General features: G+C 42.6%; 1 protein-coding gene across 1 annotated transcript; it reads right to left on the bottom strand.

The window, feature by feature from the left end:
• Positions 1-649: 649 nt before the first annotated feature.
• Positions 650-12,156, bottom strand: LOC116064920 (A disintegrin and metalloproteinase with thrombospondin motifs 15-like). The gene is made up of 8 exons (XM_031320301.2): positions 10,833-12,156; positions 6,427-6,559; positions 6,140-6,307; positions 3,499-3,782; positions 3,213-3,390; positions 2,932-3,104; positions 2,038-2,213; positions 650-1,911 (listed from the first exon to the last, which is right to left on the bottom strand). Exons 1-8 carry the CDS (start codon positions 11,769-11,771, stop codon positions 1,119-1,121), a joined length of 2,844 nt encoding a protein of 947 aa, XP_031176161.1. The 5' UTR covers positions 11,772-12,156; the 3' UTR covers positions 650-1,118.
• Positions 12,157-12,550: the final 394 nt, after the last annotated feature.

Consider the following 12,550-nt stretch of genomic DNA (forward strand, 5'->3'; position numbering starts at 1 on the left):
ATGAGCAGTGCAGTGTTGGGTGCAGCCTGATAAAATCTCTTAGCTGGCAGCCAAACCAGCTGACAGGGACCACTGGCCATTGTCTCCTGCCCCGCTTTGTTTAGTCAGATCTATCATGAAAGCCACCAGGGTGACTTCAGATTATAGTTCAAACTGTTGCCATAACTGGTGCTGAGTGAAGTCTGCAGAAAATCAATGTATACAGCTTCCTAGGTTTGGAGGAGAAATGCTGGCTGCATCGTCATTTTCTTTCTTTGTTTCTATAAAAGTTTTAGGAGTAGAACATGTTAACAAATGCAGTGGTTGTTACTGTAGAAATCTATCCAATGTTGTATCAACCTTGATTTGCTATAGCTGTTAACCAACATATTTAAAATATATATATATAAACAATGCAACAGCAGCACAGAAAGTATGTTAAAACAAGGATACCTATGTACAACCACGTGAATTATGTGATCTGTTTCATTTCTGAATAAATTCCAAGATTTTAAAAGATTCCCTGAAAAAACACCTAAAAGATGGCAGGTGAAGATCACACATAATGTTAATCTTAAAATGGATTGTCCATCTCTGTGTGAAGTATCGTGGGCATTGCGTTTTTAGTCCAGTTTGTAAAAAGTAATCTTGGTATATTTGCTTTTTTGAAAAATGAATAGAGTCATTTTTTGGACAACCAGAAGGCTTCACTGATGTATTTGCAAGGCTCAACTAAAACTATGAAACCTGAACAGTTAAAAAATTATGACATGGGATGGGTTCCAGACTCATAAGGTAGACTAGATCGATTGCTTGCAAATGGGCATTCTGTATCTGCTGACAGTACAAGGGATTCAACTACATTTTATCTGACCTTCTATCATGATATTTTGCCATCAGAGTTAGACCTGGATATGTCTTTTCAAGTCAGAGTGATGGCAGTGAAAAATAATCTTCTAACCTTTATCTTGCGGCTTTCACTTTCCTCCCAATATTCTTGTTGTTCTTGTGTCAAGTGTCCCATGATGCAGTTGGAAAAATATGCACCTGACAGCCACAATGTGTGTGATACTTGCCGGTGGAATCAATTTAGTCCATTTAAAACATAACAACGATTTGTAGTTTATAGGTTTTAGTCACTAGCAAGGCCTTATGTTACAGAAGTCCAGCTCCTGTGGCTTGCGTAAGCCAGTGCAGTGGTCCCTTGGGAGCAGATGCCCAGTTTGGGTTTTGCAGTGCAACGGTCGTCTCTTGAAACCCTTCCCACAGGTTCTGGAGCAAGGGGACCACTGCCCAATATGCCACTCAGGACAAGGGTCTCCACAAACTCTGGTGGCTGAGGGTCTTTGTGAAGGATCACAGTCCAACCCTGGCTTTCCATCTGGTCTCAGACACTGCACCATCCTCCTCTGGATCCCACTGCCACAGGTCACTGAGCACTTGTCCCAACCTGTGGATATCCATTTCCCAAGAGCGGGATCCTCCTTGCTATAAGACTTCTTCAGGGTGTCTCCCCCCTTCTCCTTGACACTATCCTCAGCCAGGACACTATTATGGGAGTTTACATGCCCCTCCTTCTTCAGAGTCTTGTCCTCCTTGGTCTGACGGGCGAGGTAGAAGGAGTAGCGGATGCGAGGCGGCGTCATCTGGCCTGCACACAGCACCTCAACAGTCAGGGATTCTCCCAAGGGCTTCACGGCCTGCAGGGTCTCAGAAAGGCCGGCTGTGCCGCTGTAGCGCAGCAAGCTTCTCTTGACAATGATGTCCCTCTCTCCAGCTGACACTACGTAGTTCCCATTGAGCAGGTAGTGGCCCTTGCTGTTTTTAACCGCCAGATAGTTGTCATCATTCCTCATTCCCTTGTACCCTCGCTGACGGATGTCAATGTTGGCTGCGCCCACTGGTAACATGACCACAAAGTTGTAGCCGTGCCTGCATGCCAAAACATATTAGAGTTAATGAGAGCTTATAATAGTGGAGTTGATAATGCTAATGCTAAGTAAGGGGGAAATAAGAATGACGTTAGCAATATCCCCTGACAATGTGGACTTTACTCACTCAGGCTTTGTGAAGAGTCCCGACACCTTCTTGCAGCCCTTGCTATCACCTCCGCAGATTCCACACTTATCAAACTTCTTGGTGGAGCCAATTTTTCCATCACAGCCAGCCTTAATGCACTTCCCCTGGACACACACTCCTGTGGAGTCTGGGGAACATGGAGTCCCATCCACAACCTGGAGTGTACAAAGACACTATGAGGCTAGCTTTTCATATACACTATACAGTGCAGACATAAAAAAAATCTTTAGTCACAAGAAGCAAACACAACAGAGCATCCAACACACACACAGTCCATGTGAGTGTACTTTGCTTTATATCTTTATTCTGGGTTATTAAAATACTCATGGCTGTCAACTAAATCAGCCTCACTGCTAGTGTGTCTGCAAATATGTGACAGATAAGTTAAGTTAATGCGGTTAACTTAACTTACACTTTTTCATCCTAAGGTTTATCTGACACCAAATGAACCAAATTCCAGCTCACGTTTTAAACTAAACTGTACACAGAAAGTACTGTAAACTAATTTTTGGTTCAAAATCATGACTGTGGTTAAAACATCCAGCTGCTCTGTGAATCAGAGCTATGTGTCCCCTGAGCACTCTTATCTACTCCTCCTAAGCCAGTATGATAGAGTGAAGTGGGAAGTCTGCCTCACTGCTGCTAAAGCTCACTCTACACCCTGCTATCTGAAAGAAATAAACTGTCCTCCTCCTCTCCTTCATTCCTTCCTTCACTCTTCGCACTTAGACCAGAGGCAGCTGGCTAACAAATATTCACGTTTTCCTATCTTGGCCTCATATCTCAAAACCTTAATTTCTTCAGACTTTTTTCCAATCAACAATCAAATATCTTTTGTTCAGGCAAAGCAGAAAATACACTTGAGCCTTTTACCTTGGGTGCCAGGACATAGAAGTAGCCAGTACCATTAGCCCTGCAGATGAGTTTACACCTGTCATCGGTGGACACTCCAGAGTACTTGGGTACCCACACCACAGAGGGGTCGATGCGGTTACTGTTGAAACTGCGGCCACTGGTCGCACACTGCTCCTCACGATAAGTCTTACCTACACAGAGGGGAGGGAGGGAGCATACAGGAAGTGAGAGGTGGAAACACTCTAGTGAAAACTATAGTGAGTCATTGGACATAGTTGTCAGCATTTAGCGCCTCGTACCTGTATCAGGGCAGTGGTTCAGGTTACAGGAGCGGTATTTGACCCGAACTCCTTGGCAGTATTTACCCCCATTTGACGGAACTGGGTTGTTACACTCTCTTTTAGACAGCTGGACGCCACCGCTGCATGTGCGTGAGCAGGAACCGAACGGGCCCCACTTCCCCCAGCGGCCGTCCACCTGGAAATACACAAACAAGTTGCATATTACAGAATGTATGACCACAAAGACAGTCCTTAGTCACAACCCAGTTATGGTAAATGTTGATATCAAGAACACAGTCCTTACCTTCACATTTTGGACATGTTTGTCAGAGCAGACCCCTCGGTCGCAAACCCGATTGTCCCCACAATGGGTGCCATCTGCCCAGGGGAAATGCCGAGTCATGCACACCAAATGGCCATTGGATTTTCCTGTGCACCACAGACGGCCGCATGGTGGTTGCATAAAGGGACAGGGCTTGGAGCCTTCTCCGAACGCGAGCTCACACTGACGGTCGAGGACGTAAGATGTTCCCGGCATCACGTCAGGGAGGACCAGTGGTTTCTGAGGCTGGTCAAGCAAACATTCACCTAGAAGAGGAGATTAAAAAAGAGTGAGCAACACACTGAAGCAATACCAACTACCATCTCTGATTGTATTACTTTCCCAACTTTGAGCATTTGCACCCATTTGTTAAAGTAAGTGCCAACATTTCACCAAAATATTATCACAAAATCATGAAAAATGCATTCTATACTTACGCATCAATATTTCCACTATCCTTTTCATTAAGTGCGTGTGTGTATTGAGGGTGGGTGGGATTGTGGGTTGGAGGCAGTAAGCAGCCATTGCCCTTGTGATTTGGGCTCTTTGAAGTGAAAGTACAGCTTGATGCAGTGCATGCAGTTTATGCCACATACCACACACAGACACATAACACACACATGCATTAACGCGCCCCACACACAGCCACCCCCACCCCCACCCCTAACCCATCCTCAAACTCTCCTTTAAAACCCACAAGCTCGTCCTCTCATGTTTGATCCCACCCAGAAATAAAGTTCTACTAGAATAATCTTAAACTTCTAGAGCTGAGCTTGAAATCTTAGCTTTAAACCAAAATGACATGCGGCTGGCAAGCAGTTCGAAGGTCAAAGGCATGGACTCCATTTACAATAAATGACACAGAAACCTTTCCAGGAACAGGCTAATAATAGGAAGAGTTTGACGAGCAGGTGCTTGGAAACATGAAAGATCAATGTCACTGGATGAAAAGGTTTCCAGGAGGAGGTTTTTATCACACAGCTTCTCACCCTTATGGGGAATTTACACATCCAAAACAAGTCATTTGCACTGGGGAAAAACTGGGTCCACTCTCTTTGAACTGTTTATTATGCCATTCGTGTTGCGGTGAATTCATAACAGATAATAAGGTAGTGAGTGAATGAGCTGTAAGTGGTGGCAAATTTGTTTCCTTCCATTTCACCGCAAATTTGGCAGGAGAAACGCACTGATTAACTGATAGTACAATGCTGTAAAAACAAGTCACTCTTCACTGAATAAGCTGAACCTCACCTCTTCCTTCCTACTCTCTCTCCAAAGAGCAATCATCGAAAACAATAGATGGTATTTTGTGTGTGTGGAGAAATTAACAGGTTACAACTCATTTTGAGTGAGGTACTGCATGAAAACTGCCTCAATGTGGCAATATGTTTATCTCCCCACTGTTTCTTAAAGTCTAGATATATGACAGACAGCCAGAAGAAACCAAGTTACATTGTTAGATATAAATCACTCCCCGTCAAGTCAAAAATGTTCTTCTGTGTCTCGCTGTGGACTAGTTTGTGTTCTTTTGTTCTCAGACCATCTGCTAAATAGACACAGAAAGACGCATAAAGTTTGTCTATTTGGAGAAAACCTGCATGGGAAACATTGGGCAGATACACCCCTCTGTCCAAACCACTGTTTGGAACAAGCCCTCTAATTTGGGACAGATGTGGGGGCAGTTTTAAAATAAACGTTTAGCATTGCTCTGAGGCCAAGTCCTGTGGTCTGGCCTGCTTGGCAAACAATCTGTATCCAACCGAATGAATTGGCATTTGCTCATTTTTTTCTATGAGCATGGTGCTATACGAGGTTAGGCAGATGTCAAATTTGAAGTGGGGCTGACACTGAAATTCAGTCATGCTCTCACTTGCATTTACCTCAAATGATTTCAGTCATGTTGCAAATCAAGAGGCTGTTGACCCAGAAAAATTAAGTAAAACCCAACAAATGTCAAAAGAAGAGCCTGCTCCTCTTCAGCGACTGGATGGCGGTCATATCTTGACGCACTGACAAACAGAACCCTAAACAGTAAAGGCTCTGATTATATGAATAATACAATGAGCATGTGCTCTCCTAAGGTAATCAACACCTAACTACATGATGTTAAGCACTGTTGGTGGCCCTTAAAGGGGTACTCCATCAATTTAGCATTGCATTCCTATAACGTTGTCGGATTCACGATGGAAAGTTTTAAATAAAAAGTATCAAAATTGATGCAGCAGAACCAGAGATCTCGTCTTCCGTGTGTTATGCTAGTCATGGCTAATGTAGCCTCGAGCTGCTAGCCTCAAGCACAGATGAGGAGCAGGCTATAGAGTTCTGATAAACTCACTTCTTTCTAATTATAAATATCCTGAACTAATTACAGCACTACCTCCCTAAATACACATCGTCACAATGGGGTCTAATCGCCAAAGACTCCAAATGAAGTCTGTCCTGATTGAAATGCAGTAGTACTCCCCAAGCTGTGTTAACATACTTTGATGTGTACAATCTGTGACTTTACCCTTTAATAATCGTGTATAATAGTTTTGTTTGCGATGACTCTGGCTTCCCACATCAAACACATTATGAGGCTGCTTGCAATCAAACACAGGGGTCAGGGTTCGTGGAAACTCACCGTGCCCGCTGTCCAGGAATTCAGTGATGATAGCAGCACTGCAAGGGGACCAGGGGTTGGTGCGGTTGATCTGAATGAGAGTGGGAGACATCATGTGGTTGTCTTGCAGTTTCCCAAACACGTCCTCACAGGCCCTCACATTGTCGTGTGGCATGTTGAACACATGTCCTGTCGAGAGGGAATGAGTTGTCAGATGTCTTTCATGAATGCACTATACTTTTATCTGTGACACTATAAGAAACATTACAGTACTAATGTGTATTGAATGGTGTATGGTGTTGGCTCACCAAGCTCGTGAGCAGTGGTGAAAGCCGAAGGTAGGCCGTCGTCTTCGATCACAGAGCAGCTCCTCTTGGGGTCGCACATGGTGCCCACATCCGCCATGCCAAGAGTGTCACAGGTGGAGGCTCCACACAGGTCCTGTGTGCAATATTTTGCATTAGTAAATCTGTGCGGGTCAGAGCTAGAGAAAAAGCCAGAAGAACACTGCCCTGAAAGAACTGCAATTTATTACAATTTGAATCTCAAATTTTAGATTTCACATTGATCATGCAACTGTTTCTGCTTCTTGTCCTGTCCAAGTGGCAACTTCCGAGTCTGAAAGGTGAAGCCAATGTGGAAGTGCCTTAAACCTGCATTCTATCTCATTTCCAGCAGGGGACAGCTCACTGGCTCCAAAAAGAAGTCTGTTTCTATAAATGTCTCTTGACTTTGACCTTCACACTGTGTTTTCACTTTATCAAAGTTAATAGAAACATTTTGGTTGCCTGAAAATGTCTGGTTTAATGTTTTGCCAACCAAGCTAGCTAGCTAGCGCTAGCATTAGCTGGTAACTTAAGGGAAAGTCTGCCAATTTTCAACCAGCTCTGTGTACTGCCATACATGCAGATGAATTTCATACAAACTCCTGGCTTCAAAACGGCAGTCAACAAACCAATGGGTGACATCACCGATGCTATGTCCAATATTTTTAACAGTCTATGGTCCTGTCTGACTTCTTTTTAGTGATGATGTCACCTTGTTCCCAGCCCTCAGCAATGAATTTGGTGAGTACAATGTTATCAGTACCATACCATCGAAGCATTGGCCAAAACTACAAAAATAAGACCAGAGTTGTAACAAACTGGAATTATCCTTTAAATTTGCTTGTTGTCATTACAGTAAGGTTTGTTCTCTAGAGATTGGGAAAAGATGCAATACTGTTAAGCCAGGCATTCCACCACCACGTTTTTAAGTATTTCAGTGGGCAACAGTGTTTAGAGCACACCTTCTTCTATTAGGTAATGTAACTGTCGCCAATCATAACATTTCCATGCCAGAGCAGTTTCCAGATGACCTATTTCTCCACCACAAGGTTTTTTTACCCAGATCTTAGCGAGTATCCATTTGGAGCTGAACCTCCTAATCACAGGACAACTTATGCAGTAACCGCCACAGAGAGCCGCCCATCTGCCTGGCTCCTAAACAGCTCTGTCTCTACATAACAGAAACACAGAAACCCAATGGTGGTCAGCTATTAGAGATAAAGCTCAGCACTAGGTTAATGCCACACAGCACCTCCTCTACACTGGATGTACACATAAAACACAGTGCCAAGTGAAGACCTCGAGTGCTATGACAAATCATTCCTAGAATAAACCACGAAACCACAATTGTTGGCCAGCGCAAATCTAGTCCAGATGTGTATGTGTGCAGACGACATCAGAACGCTTGGGTAATTTATGAGTAAAAAATAAAAACTGCAAGAACAGGGAAGAAACTGTAGTGTCAATGAGTTTGTTCTTTGCTTTGACCTACTTCCCACATCTGTTATCTATCTTTGCATTTTTTTTGTGTTTCTACAATTTAAAAACAATATGCAAGTTATCTCAGCAAAGAAATATTTCCATTTTAATTTTGTGTACAGATTTCAATGCATTTAACTATCATCTGGCCACTTTGTGTTTTGGGTGCAATATTCATAACTGTCATGTTGCTCAGAGTTTCAGTTGGTACTTTTTAAACTAAAGACTATTAGGAGTGGAAAAATAGGTCAGTTTACGACATCCAGACATATTTGGGTGTACTCCTTTTTTTTCAATCCATTATCTATCATGTTAGTAAAGGCAAACATGCTGTGGGTTTAAGTACAACCACCCCTCTCTCCTAGTGGAAACATAAATACATCAAATTTACAGTTAGGTTTAGTCTTTTGGAGACTGGATTTTCACATACAATAAGCGTTCTGTTTAACTTAATGAACTGAGTAAACTTGCAACATTCATTACACAACAATCATGCTGGCTAACTGCAACTGCAGTTGCCTCTGGACATCTCCGAGTTGGTCTTCATAAAACCAACAAATTGCACTGTGGGCTGGTAAACAGCAGACAATGGACCTGCCTTAAATGCCCATTGAAAGGCATGGTAAACCAAAACAACACCACTAACTAAACTGACTAATTTGAAGTCACCAAGTCATGAATCAGCAGAAGATGGACTGTTGTCTGACTTTTTTACCTTTGCTGATTTGCTGAGTAGAATGCTCTATTATCAGTGGGCATGTGTGCAGACGTCTTATTTGATATCTGAATCTAAAGTGTAAAATATTATAAATAAGTAACTTGAGTCTGGGTGGGGTGAATGTATGCATACTTCAGGCCTGAATGGCAAAAGGTTTGATAAAATAATACATGTTATTCAGATTTTAACAAACAAGACCAGGCAGTTTTACATAATGGTCATATTCGTTAGTCCTCTCGTATTTTATACTGGAGCACTTGAAGTGTTGAGATTCTGGATGTTTTGCACATAATGTTAAAAAGGCCAAAACAATCTTGTGTGTTTGTTTATTAAGGAGAGTTCATTCTGATAGATTAAATATATATTTATTCATAAATTAAGCTGAAATGTGTAAAATGTCAATACAGGCATATAGATTCCTACAGCTGTACTGACAGTGGTTTGATGGATGGTGATACATGAGATGTAAACATTTACATCTTTTGCTCGTTGTACACTCTAAATTCTGCTCTGTGCACTTACACTGTGACAATATTTACTCATTTATAGCCATTCAGTTTTTCTCGTACAGTTTAGGCAATACATTAGCAGGAACCTGTTTTTCACACACAAGTGTTTGAGCCAAATTTTCTTTTGACGTTTGACCAATCCTGGCAAATGTAGCTTCTTCTGAAATACATTACTTGTTACAGCATAAGTCATTCATTTAGTCCAATATAATGTTAACTCAAACAATGACTGAATCCCTTGATGCCTGTCTTTCTACTTTATATTGCAGATTACTGCCACATGACTCACTGTTTGTAGACAGGTCCAGTGCAGTTGAATGAGGACTTCTAAACTGGCTACAGAGTTTATAACACCAATTCTGCACATTGAGCTTATGACCCCAAAACCTGGTAACACCCTATATTTTGTTGCTGTATGGAAAATATGGGCTCTCTTTGAGGTGTCAATGCTAAATGGGAAGAACATACTGTATGTAAATAGGATCATTACAGTAAAAAGAGTGAATGCAGTGAGTGAAGAATGTGTTGTAAAGAAGCAACTGCAGGCTAACTGCAGCTTGTGTCAGAATTGGGGAAAGCAGGTGGGGTCAGAAACATGGAGGGATGTGACATCTCTGACATCCACATAGGAACCTTCCCCCTCCTACATCACTCCCCCGCTCCCTCCATCTCTCCCTTCAGGGGCCTGTTTAATGAGCATCAGGCAAGGTGCTGGGTAGGGCTGGAAAACCCACAGCTGGAGGAAGAATGGGAACGGCTAAGAGAACCAGACACCAACTAATGTGTCCCTGGTGGCACTTTAATTTGGCAAAGTTACAATTAAAACAAGCATTTCTTTGAGGTCTGATACGATCATGTGTCGTGGAATGTTAGTGACATTGGCCAAAGGCCAATCAGACCTTATTATGTTACCTTTGACTCTTTAATTCTTGTGGTGGCAGCTTTGAGACTGTAATTGCATCTGGAGTTGACCCGCAGACTGAACAATATCCAAATATAAATATGTATCTGCTGATCTGTCTACTTTATTCCAATCTTCAATGTCGAAAGTAAATCAAAGTGGCCAAATTTCCAGGTCAGACAGTTCATCATAAATAAATGGGTTACACACTGACCAATGATAGTGAGCAATGACTTCATCTCTGACCCGGTGTCATCTGCCAAATATTTGCGAGTGCAGAGAGAACTCGGAGGTGTGTGCCAAGTCTATAAAATTACACTCCAAGGATCCATGAAGAGCAATCAAGACTGTGTTCTGTTCAGCTCAAGTGATTTCCTCAGTGACCCAGCCTCAGTGTCAAAGCTGTGATGGAATTAGTGGATTGGATATTCACTGAGTGCCTGTTCCCTGAGTTCACCAGAGGTGGAGAGTCTGTTTTGAGAGCAAACCAATTACCTTACAAGCAGGAGTGGTTAGGAGGATTAAAGAAGTCAATTAAAGTCTACAGCAAGTTCATCTCTTATCAAACATAAACATAATTTACATACAAAAGACACCATGAATGATTTTATCATTATTATGACCTCATTACCTTAGAACACATAGAGATGAAAAAATGTATTTGCTGAGAAATGTGATCAGATTTACGCATTTCTGTGCGTAATTACGCTTACTAAAATACCACATTCTACCGTGTTACCTCAGACCCTGAATTAAAAAGAAAAAGGAAAAGCATTGTTACCTGTCTTGTGAAAAGGATTGCTGTGTCCCAGTAGTCTGGCTGCTTGTCGTTGTTTTTGTTCATCTTTTTTTGCCAAGTGCAAAAGTTTCGCAGCGTCATGGCTGCGTTCCCGGACACCTTGGGTCCTTTGTCCTCTTCGGATATAATCACGATCTTCACCACTACGATGCTGATAGAGTTAAGAATACTGGGGTGTCTGTAGAGCCTCGCTGCCACTGACATCAGTGTCAAGAGGTAGTGTTTTAGGTCATCTCCATGGAACTGCGCCATGGACTCGTCCGCAACCACGAGCGTCTCAACGTACCTGGGGGTTGAAGCGAACCTTTTGGCTCTCCCCATCCTCTTCAGCATCGTTTCGGTCACATTGTTGTAATCTATTAGTCGCTTGTATTTCTCCAACGATTGCGCAACCTGTAGACTTATGTCGCTGTTCACTGCGCACCTAGAGGTTGAATTGAGCTTCAGGTTGTTGTTGCTGATTCTGCGCCGGATGATGTGTGCACCTTCTGCGCTTGTGGTGTCATTTTGCACCGGGCTGATAAAATATTCCCAGCCTTGGAAGCCAAATGCACCTTGTAAACCCTTACAGAGGCTCAAAGCAGCATAAGAAAGTGGGTCAGTATTCACATATCCGGAGTAAAAACACCGGCTCAGGTCAGTGGTGACATCGGTGTTGGAGAGCCAAAATGCGCCTTGGTTAGAAATGGAAGGGGCAATGAAGTTCGAGTCCTGGTGTAAATCGATTTCTAATTCCTGCTGGAAAGCTCGTATTTGTAGGACACATTTTCTATTAAGGATATCTGCGTCCTGTTCAAAATCCCTCCTGTCTTGGTTGTGGTTATCCAATCTAATAGGGAAGCAAAGTTCACTTTCCATGCAACGGACAAGTTTTGAGAGTGAGACCACAAAGTAGAGGAGAAAAGTTGTTCTGATAAACATGACGATGTTTGCATTCAATAAAGAATGCAATGACCATCAGAGAAAACAAAACGATATTTAATCTGCAAGCTCAATGGAAGCGGTGAGAGCCACAGATCAGGATGAAGAGTATATTCCAATGCGGAGGATTCTAAAACAATGCAGGTCGTGCAAGTCCACTCAGTGAAAACTCCTCCTGGTCATGACCCATTTCCATTCTCCACCTGTGTGTGCCGAGTCGACTGCTGCCTTCTGTGGACTTTATGCATTTTCGGCATGTGTAAAAAATATGGAAACTCAATCTCTTTTTTTGGAGGGGGGAAGTCTTTGGAGGCGCTCATTGGATGCGCGTCTTAGCTGAAGACTTTCTGCGGCCACTTGAAACTCAGCAAGCAGGAGGCCTATCATCATGTCCCAACACACTGGGATGAATGATCCTAGCTCCCACTTCCAGAGCTTTGTGCGCTCAGACCCTGCCTGAGTCCACAATCTGCAGAAGTCCATCAAGGCATTACTAAATTGACACTTTTTGCGGAGATGCAATTAATAAAAGTACTATTTCATGTCACACAAGTGCAGCAGGCTAGATCAGCAGAAATATGTCCTACTTTTAATATCAAAGAGCCTTTAATTACAAACATTGCATCTTAAATGGAGCTGCAGGAATATTCCAGATAGGCTATGTTAAAATAAGATGAAGACCCTCAGAGCAATGAGACTGATGTGATTCTTTAGCTTCTTCCATGTCATGATCTATTTCTCTTAGTAACTCGCGTACGACATCTAGTGGACAACAACAG

The sequence above is a fragment of the Sander lucioperca genome, chromosome 13 (genome assembly GCF_008315115.2).
Source record: "Sander lucioperca isolate FBNREF2018 chromosome 13, SLUC_FBN_1.2, whole genome shotgun sequence".
Taxonomy (NCBI): domain Eukaryota; kingdom Metazoa; phylum Chordata; class Actinopteri; order Perciformes; family Percidae; genus Sander; species Sander lucioperca.

Bases quoted from the DNA above. Each gene is read 5' to 3' on its own strand.
- LOC116064920 (XM_031320301.2), bottom strand. From the start codon at position 11,771: ATGTTTATCAGAACAACTTTTCTCCTCTACTTTGTGGTCTCACTCTCA. The intron at 6,560-10,832 runs GTAACAATGCTT...TATTGCACACAG, and splicing joins CAATCCTTTTCACAAGACAG to GACCTGTGTGGAGCCTCCAC. The intron at 1,912-2,037 runs GTGAGTAAAGTC...TTTGGCATGCAG, and splicing joins GGACTCTTCACAAAGCCTGA to GCACGGCTACAACTTTGTGG.